The 9,959-nt window shown below is 25.4% G+C and overlaps 2 protein-coding genes across 2 annotated transcripts; both read left to right on the top strand.

The window, feature by feature from the left end:
- Positions 1–5,648: 5,648 nt before the first annotated feature.
- OCT59_022517 (uncharacterized protein) lies at positions 5,649–6,283 on the top strand (the record flags this gene model as incomplete). The annotated part of the gene is made up of 2 exons (XM_025310556.1): positions 5,649–5,674; positions 5,749–6,283. 2 exons carry the CDS (start codon positions 5,649–5,651, stop codon positions 6,281–6,283), a joined length of 561 nt encoding a protein of 186 aa, XP_025181296.1.
- Positions 6,284–8,046: 1,763 nt separating this feature from the next.
- OCT59_022516 (uncharacterized protein) lies at positions 8,047–8,274 on the top strand (the record flags this gene model as incomplete). Its single annotated transcript, XM_066144830.1, has 1 exon — positions 8,047–8,274. The coding sequence occupies one exon, from the start codon at positions 8,047–8,049 to the stop codon at positions 8,272–8,274; it is 228 nt and encodes a 75-aa protein (XP_066006253.1).
- Between the last annotated feature and the right edge of the window lie 1,685 nt (positions 8,275–9,959).

The raw sequence follows: 9,959 nt of genomic DNA, 5'->3' as shown, positions 1-9,959 counted from the left end.
TATTGTAAATGAAGGATATGGTATACATATTATTCTAAAGTATATTAAAATTCATACGTTTATAATGTATTTTCTACAGATATACACAGGTCAAATAAATAAAAGTCGGATTTTTGCCCTTTTTAATATGGCTGTCTGATTTTTTGGCAATTTTAATATAATATTTCTGATTTTAATAAATATTTCTGATTTTAATATAATATTTCTGATTTTTAACATGAAATTGCCGATTTTTGGTTATTTGTAATAGGATTTTTCGATTTTAATATAAAATTTCTGATTTTAATATATAACATATGATTATGTATCATGGTTTAACATTTATTTATTAACTTAGATTTTTTTTTTATTTCAGTTATAATTATTTTTTGCCTCAAAAACTTTACTAAAATACTTTTTATTGCGGTTTTCAAAATGGTTGAAATCGATGTCGATCATGTAACACAAAAAAATTTTATATACGAAAAAAAATTTTCGTTCTTTATATTTAAAGTTTAAATTTTTTATAGTTCTACTATATTTTTTTTAAATATTTCAATAAACACGTGTGTATACTATGAGTTTGTAAGGTTTAGTCAAAAATAGACTGGTATTTTTACTCTTTAACTTCAAGATCTTACTTGAATCACACTTGAATCACACTAGAATCACACTTAGATCACAGTGAATAAAAAAGACACTACACTAGAATCACACTACAACTAAATTAACCAAAGTATTCTCAGTCCTTTTGGAAAGCAGTAAAATGGTATTTTATGGCACTACTTTACATATTTATGTGGAAATACTCTATCTATATAATTTTTTTACTTAAAAACTTATTAACTAATTAATAATTAAAATCTTATATTTATAGCTTTGGAATAGAAAGAAAAGGGAGAAATATTTTTAATAAGTTGCTACAAAGTTTGTTTATTATTTATTGTTATGTCATATTATGGGATTTTGTTTTAATAAAATTTATTTAATTGATTAATCTTTTTTATCTTAAACGTTATTTAATAAGTGAAATTTGGTATAATAAACTATAGTTAGTGTGGGTAAATATAATTAAAATTTAATCTAAACAACATATTCAAATTCTTTATTAACTTGGATTATTCATTTTATGCATAGTTTTTAAATTTTATATAAAAATAAATAAAAAATAAATGTCAATTAATTTAAAAAATCTTAAGCTGGAAGGGTGTTATAAAATTATCAAAGAAGCTATAGATCAGTTAAATCCAAATATCCATGTTGAGAATTTCTCAGATCCGATTGATATTTGAGCTGAGATAGAGCGAGTAATAGAGCTAATATCAATACGGCCTGTCAATTCCAACCTTTTAAAGGCTTTTAGCGCAAAAAAAAACTCAAGATTTTGTGATCTCGTATTACATAATACACATTACATGTGTTTTTTTGAGTGTGTTTTTTGATATAATTTTTTGTGTAGTTTTTTTGTGTGTTTTTATCATCACCTCATATAAATTATCAAATTTCAACCATTTTAAAAATGGCAATAAATACTTTATAAAATAGAATTAAAATATTTTTTTTCTTAAATATAAATACATTTAAATTAAATAACTCATAATTTAAAATATAAACAAATATTATATTTTTTTTACATATATTTCAAAGTATGGTTTGAGCATTTTGGCTGAAGTAAATCTTATTCTTTTAATTAAAAGTAGTTCAGTAAGTTTAAAACTGTTAAGATCATAAAAGTACAGTTAATATTTTTGGAATTATTTACATTTTTTATATAATACAGTAGTATTAAGTTACAAATTTTTTTACCTTCAGAGCATATTTTAAGATCTTTAGCCAAAGTAAATCAACTTCTTATATTAATTGTAAGTTGTTTGGCAGATTAAAATCTACTTGAATATTAATTTTCACGAAGGTACAGTTAATACTTGATGAGTTATTCACAATTTTCATAACAGTACTCATTCACGAATTTTATTTTTTTCATTTTGTCACTTCAGAGCGTATTTTGAGCACTTTATCCAAAGTAAACCAACTTCTTATATTAATTGAAAGTTGTTTAGCATGTCAAAATCTACTTAAATATTAATTTTTACGAAGGTATAGTTAACACTTGATGAGTTATTCACAATTTTCACAATAGTACATATTTACGAATTTTATTTTTTCAATTTTATTACTTCAGAGCGTATTTTGAGCACTTTAGCCAAAGTAAATCGACTTTTTTTATTAATTGAAAATTGTTCAGCAGCTTAAAATCTACTTGAATATTTATTTTAATGAAGGCACAGTTAATATTTGTGGTAAGGTTGCAGGTTAAACTGGTTTTTGAATTTGGCAAAACGTCTAAACTTCAGTTTCGTCAATTTTTTTATAAGAATTTATTATAGTTTTGTCATTTCATATGATTTTTATAGTCAAGTTTCGCCAAATTTTTATTAATATTTTAATATAGTTTTGTCAAGTTTTGCGTTTACTATGGAGTTTCGCCTGCAACCTTAATTTGTGAAGTTATTAATTTTTTATAATTATGTGTATTACATTGAATTACAAGTAAATTTATATTCTTAAATGTATTTTGTTTAAAATTTAATTATTTAAGATTAGTTTTTTATTTAATATTGCTTAATAAAATATTTTTTAAAATTTAATTCAATATTACAATATAATTTTTTATAAAAATATATATTTTATAATGTATATACAATTTTTTTGTATAGTGAAAAAACTGAAAAATGTGGTTAAAAATTGGTAATACAGCTGTAAAAAGTCACAAATCAGACAAATATAGCTAAAATTAGCAGTCCGATTTGAATATGCAATTTAAAAATTGGCATATCCAATTTTTGTCAATTCATGCTAAAAAATCGGCTACAAAAAGCTATAAATCAGACAAATATAGCTAAAAATTGACTATCTGATTTTTTGCCAATTTTTATTTATTTGACGTGTGATAGGGTAAGTTTTTCTACACTTTAAAGCATCAAACAATACTAGTAGTGTACTGAACAGGTCGGGTCAATTCGGGTGACCCGTCGGGTTGACCCAAAAATTTTGGGTTAGGTCATCAAATTCATGACCTGACCTCAGTTTGACCTGACCCATTGACCTATTTGACCCGACATAATATTTCTGGTCAAATATGTAAAAAAAATACTAAAAACGTTTTTTTTTGCATTATTATTAAGAAAAAACGTTTTGACGTTTTTTCATATAAAATTATTAGAAAAAAACGCTGAAATGTTTTTTTTTGTATTAATTATTATAGAAAAACATTTCAGCGTTTTTCATATAAAATTATTAGAAAAAAATGCCAAAATGTTTTTTTTGCATTATTATTAAGAAAAAACGTTTTGGCGTTTTTTCATATAAAATTATTAAAAAAAAATGCTGAAATGTTTTTTTTGTATTAATTATTACAGAAAAAACGTTTCAGCATTTTTTCATATAAAATTATTAAAAAAAAATGCGAAACGTTTTTTTTTGCATTATTATTAAGAAAAAACATTTCAGCGTTTTTTCAAATAATAATATCAAAAAAAATGCTGAAAATGTTTTTTTATTGCAATACTATTAAAAAAAACATTTCGGCATTTTTTCATATAATAAATATTAAAAAAAATGCCAAAACGTTACTTTTTTAACAGAAAAACGTCAAGTTTAGCGGGTTTTGTTTTTTTTTAACTAAAAAACGTCAGATTCAACATTTTTCATAAAAAAACTTTTCTTTAACTAAAAACGTTGAGTTTGACGTTTTCAATTAAAAAACCTGTATTTTTTTATTTTTTTAGTCATTTTTGATATACAGGTCAAACGGGTCAATAGGTCGAGTCGGGTAAGACGGATTACCCGACCTGACCCAGTTTTTTTTGTCGGGTTGGATAAGACGGATTACCTGACCTGACCCGACCCATTCAGAACACTAAATACTAGTATCTGCTAATATATACTACCCAAAAACTCACTGTTGTAAAATCACAATTATTAAAAAATTCGCAAGAATTTTTGTTAATACTGTTTAATTTTTAAGCAGTATCAAGGAAAATTCTCATGAATTTTTCTTAATACTACTTAATTCTAATTTAACTAATTTAGTATTAAGGTTTTAATTTAAAAATTAAGCAGTATCAAGGAAAATTCTTGTGAATTTTTCTTAATACTGCTTAATTCTAATTTAACTAATTTAGTATTAAGACTTTAATTTAAAAATTAAGCAGTATTAAGGAAAATTCTTGAGAATTTTTCTTAATACTGCTTAATTCTAATTTAACTAATTTAGTAGTATTAAGGCTTTAATTTAAAAATTAAGCAGTATCAAGGAAAATTCTTGCGAATTTTTCTTAATACTGCTTAATTCTAATTTAACTAATTTAATATTAAGGCTTTAATTTAAAAATTAAGCAGTATCAAAGAAAATTCTCACAAATTTTTCTTAATTCTAATTTAGCTAATTTAGTATTAAGGCATTAATTTAAAAATTAAGCAGTATTAAGTAAAATTTTTCCAAATTTTCTTATTAAAAAAAAAGAACTTTTAAATTACTAATTAAACAATCTGTATGATTTAAATTTTAAAAAAATACTTCTGCTTTTTAATTTTTGCATTTCTATATTTAACCAATTAAAATTCAGCTGATCGCTGATCACATGCATTAATAACACGTTATTGTTTATTTTTTGTTTATTTTTTCAAAAATATTCTTTTCTCTTCTTTTTTTTTTTTTTTTTTTTTTTTTTTTTTTTTTTTTTTTTTTTTTTCTTTTTTTTTTAGAAAAAAAAGATAATAAAAATGAATACCAAAATTATTTTAACATATAATAATAAAAATTAAATAAAAAACTTATTTTGATAATATATAATATATATATTTGTACCAAACTACTAATTATACAAATTAACAATTACTTTCACTAATATCTCTCTGGAATTGTAAGGCCACGCAAACTAATATTTTCGGTTCACGTAACATTGAAATTTAAAATTGACTTGGGGACCCGGGTTTTATTTTTTATTAATAAAAAATTTTTATTATAAGTCACGTGACCGATTAGTTTATAATTAGATGAATTTAAGGGGTTTCAAAGATAATCAAATTTTTTCTTCTGCATCATAAAAATAAAAATAAAGATAATCAATTTTTTTTCATTCCAGTTTGTTACTAAAAATGCCTATCATACATGTACAAATAAGTTACAACTCTGTAACTTTAAAGATTGGGAAGGTTTACTTGAAAAAGAGACAAAAATAAAGGATTTTTTTAATGATATATCAATTTCATGTTTGTCATCTAATTTCTGGGAGCAGATTTTGAAGTAAAATTTAGTTCATCGAAAACATTAGCTGGGAAAAAAGTTTCACCAAACTGTATTGCTTGGGAACACTGGTAAAAAAATGATTTATCCTACACATATCTTACACATATTGGGTACTCAAAATGTAGAAAATCATACACAAATAATACACATATCATACACATATCAGGTACTAATATATATATCATACATATATCAGGTACCTGATAGGTATACTATATATATAAGTACCCGATATGTGTATGATATGTGTATTATTTGTGTATGATTTTCTACATTTTGAGTACCCGATATATGTAAGATATGTGTAGGATATGTGTAGGATAGACCATTTTTTTACCAGTGGAAGCTATATGTCAATATGGAATTTACGCAAATTTTTATCTGGTATTGCAAGAAACAGTGATACATAGTAGGACTCCTATTATTAATGCTTTTGATATTTTAAATGCCAATTCAAGTAATCTATTTGTTCTAGAATTTGGCAATTCTCCAAGAAATGCATTAGAAAAGTTGCGACTTGATTTATCTAATTGGATTAAAAATAATGGTGGTGGATGGAAAGGAAGGGATGCTGCACAGAGTATTGGAAAAAAATTTGTAACTGATTTAACAAGTGCTTTATGGTACATTGATAGTAGATCTGTAGAAACTTTAAATCAAAAATTTAAAATTCCTGTAATCTTTGATGAATTTTTTGGAAGATCACAACCAGAAAGTTATAAAAGTGCAAGGCCAAAGTTTAATTCTGATGAATTAATTCAGCAAAACAAGAAAATACTTAATTATGTTAAATTAAGTTGGATGTTGCAAAATAGGTTTAATTGGCTAAAAGAATCATTATATAAATTTGGTGAAATTCTAGCTAAATACTCAGAATATTTAGATCATCAGCAAATTCGAAGTAAAGAAATCAAAAATTCATTAACTCCCATAGTTAATGAAATAGAAGTAGGATCAATTGAAATTTTTTCAGCAAATATTTGGCGTAATTAAACAAATATAAATAAATATTGCTCATTAACTAATGAATTGGTAAAAGCAGAATTTTGGAAACCACTTAATGTAAATGAATTTTGTCCTGAAGAAAGAATGAAAAGGCATAGATTTATTGAAGGATTAGATTCAGCTTTTTTATTTAAAGTTGGTGTATACAAATATTATCATGGGACAGCACAAAATGTAATATATATATGGCAGATTAATCTAGAAGCCAATGAAACAGAAATAATTAATAAAAATTATGAGGTTCGGACAAAATTGAAAGCTCAATTGCAAATATTTCATATACGGGCAATGAAAAAAGAATTAATTGAAAATTTTGAGTTACAAGTAGGAAAGTGTGAAAAAGCAAGGCTTCGACATATCATTTCTGATTTGCTTGGTGATTTTTCTGCATCTGAAAATTCAACTTCTCATAAAGTTGATGAAAGAGTTGATATAATGATTGAACTAGGTGATTCAGAATTTATTACAGATCTTAGACATCTTAACAGTGGTCCAACTAATTGTAAGTATGATACTTTTTGGAACTATGGGAAAAAATATTTTGAAAGTACCATAAATGAAACTGTATTAACTGTAGATGAAAGAAGACATGATATGATTCAGCATTTGGCACAAGTAATTTCAATACGAGATTTACGTCAACAAGTAGCAAATTTATGTCCACCAAATACAGAAATACCATCAGAACAATGGTTAAGACTTCAATTTTGGCCACGAAATCCAACTTATTTATCTAGTTTAAAGTATACTGAAATTTTAGATGCTAAATTTATGGTACAAAGTAGACAATTAAGAAATAATCACATTGATAATCATTATGCTTCTGCATTGTTTCAATACTTAAAAGAATTAGCCATTACTTTTAAAGATTATTCATGGTTAATTTTTATGGATGACAAGCATAGATGTAAAGTTGGAGAACCAGGTTACCCAGTTGCTGCTGTTGAAAGGGGAAAACAAGTAATAGTTTCATGCAGTAAGTCTTTTATTGTTAGTGACCATGACTTTACAAAATGTGAAATTATTCCTAGTGTTATAATGTTTTGTGATATACCAACATCTATTGAAGAATCATTTTATCAAGGAAAAGTTTATGCAAGGTTAAAAGATTCAATATTCCAACCATCTAATCCAATGAGACATAATACAGAATTATATAATTTACTTAAAAATGATGATATACAAAATCCATTTTTATTCATTTATACAGATGGTGGTCCAGACCATCGTGTTAATTATTTACAGGTTCAACTTTCTTTAATTTCATTATTCATGTCATTAGATTTGGATTTATTAGTAGCAGTACGTACACCTTCAGGACATTCTTGGAAAAACCCTGTTGAACGTATAATGTCCATTTTAAATTTAGGATTACAGTGTATTGGATTAATGAGAACAGAAATGGACAAGGAATTTGAAGAATTAATTAAATGTTGCAACTCAATGGAAGATATTCGAAATAAGGCTAAAGAAGAACCACATTTAAAAGAACAATTTTTAAATAGTTTATTTCCTACTATTGAATTGATGGAAAATTTAATCAAAAGACTTGAATTAAAAGAAGAACCATTTGAAACCTTTAAACCAGCTTCTGAAGAGGAAATGACTGTGCTATGGAATTCACTTCTTTTGATTGATGATTCTTTAACAATTGAAGATAATTCAAAAAAAAGTATTCAAAATAAATTTAAATTTCTGGAATTTTACAATCATTGTTGTAGGTCCCGACATTATTTTTTTGAAATTAAAAAATGTGGATATCAGATTGTCACATATGTAATCCTGTAAGATGTGATACTGAAACATGGCTTAAAATTCATAATTTTCCTGATCCAATTCCAACATTAGATGGTAAAAAATATAAAAGTTTTGAAGAATTATATGGCAAAGAAACTACAGAAGAATATAGACCTTCTTTAAAGGAGAAAAAAAAATCAAATGAAAATAATAATGAAATGGGTTTTAGACCTAGTGCATAGCACTGTAAAAATGTAGGTACACTAATTCAATGTGGTGAATGTGACAAATGGCATGTAAATGATGTAATCTATTCAAAATCAAAGTTATCTTCACATGAAAATGATGAGTTAACGAGATTTTTAGATGAAATTCAATATACATGTAGTGATACTTTTTATGATATATCTAGTTCTAAAGGTATAAATATACAAAGTCCTCATAGCACAGATGACTCCTTAAAAAAATTATTTTCTATTGTTAAAGTTAATAATACCTTAACATGTAATAGTCCTATAGAAATTCTATATTATTCAAGTAAATTATTTAAAGAATCACTTTGTTTTAACTGTGGGGCAGAATGTGAAGAGGAAAATAATTATGGAGAGTATTTTCCATATTGTGAAGATTGTAGTGCGTCAGTTAAAAATAAAAAGAGAAGGAGCAAGGAAAATAAATTTGTAAAGTCAAGTAGATGTAAAAATGTTTAAATTACTATTCATAATAAGATTTAACCAATAAAAATTACTTGAAATCACGTGAAAAAAAATTTTACATATAAAAATTTTTTGGTCAAATTTTGAAAAAGTGATCCGACCGGGTGAAGTGAACCGAAAATATAAGTTTGCATGGCCTAATGGTGAATTTTAATAATATTAATTAAACAACTATATGTACACCGTTTTATGTTTTTATTTTTATATTAATATTATATGTTAACATTTAACATATATTAATTATATTTTTTTTTTTACTTTTATGTATTTTATTTAATTTTTTAATATATTACTAATATTACTACTGGAACTCTTTCTGCTAAATGTCTGGACCATATTTTTTTGATAACAAAAATTTTATTTTTTTTATTTTTTCTTTACTTCGCTTATAGTTAATACTAGAAACTTCTAATGAGTCGAGTTGAGTCGAGTCACGAGTCAAAAACCTTAATTTTAAAGTACTTTTTATTAAGTTAGAATATAATTAAACGAAAATTTACAATTATGCGAGTCAAAATGCGAGTTTATGCGAGTCATTTTTGGAGCTCTAGTTAATACACTTTTATTTTATTTCATATACTTCAAGTAAATACTTGACAGCAAAAAACTCACCGTGGTTTATTTTAGTATTAGAAATTTTCTTTTGTTTTTTTTATTTTTTCCTATTTTTTACACGTTTTTCCTCTCTTTGTGGTGTTCCTGGACTAAAGACGGTCTGGAGAGGTGTATCACCCAGAATAAGCAAGATTGGGATAACAGCAAGATGTGGACAGTTTTAAGCTACCTTTTTTAAGCGGAATAATGAAACTTTGGACATGAAAAGAGCGACTAACGAACTCCTTAACAACAAAGACTTTGTGGATTTTTTCCACAACAACTTTCTATATACCAATAGGCCCTCCTTCTTCAAGATATTAGAACAAGCTATCAAGAAGCACTAGACGGTTCCACAACAACTCAGACACCATACAAGACTATCTCTGGAAGACTTTAACTAGCCTACTCGAACGATATGACCAATATACATCTTTACCTTCTTCTACACCTCTTTCAACACCTATTGTTTACAAATACCCGCCAGCTTTTCCTATTCGTCAAGTCACAAGACTTCTGATTAGGACGCCCTCAAATGAATTTTGGATTAGATCGCATCATAAACTAAATGCGTTTCTGGATATATTCCGCAATTTGCCAGCTCACTCTACGAATAA

The sequence above is a fragment of the Rhizophagus irregularis genome, chromosome 31, assembly GCF_026210795.1.
Source record: "Rhizophagus irregularis chromosome 31, complete sequence".
Lineage (NCBI taxonomy): Eukaryota > Fungi > Glomeromycota > Glomeromycetes > Glomerales > Glomeraceae > Rhizophagus > Rhizophagus irregularis.
This window is presented reverse-complemented; position numbering and strand designations above follow the sequence as displayed.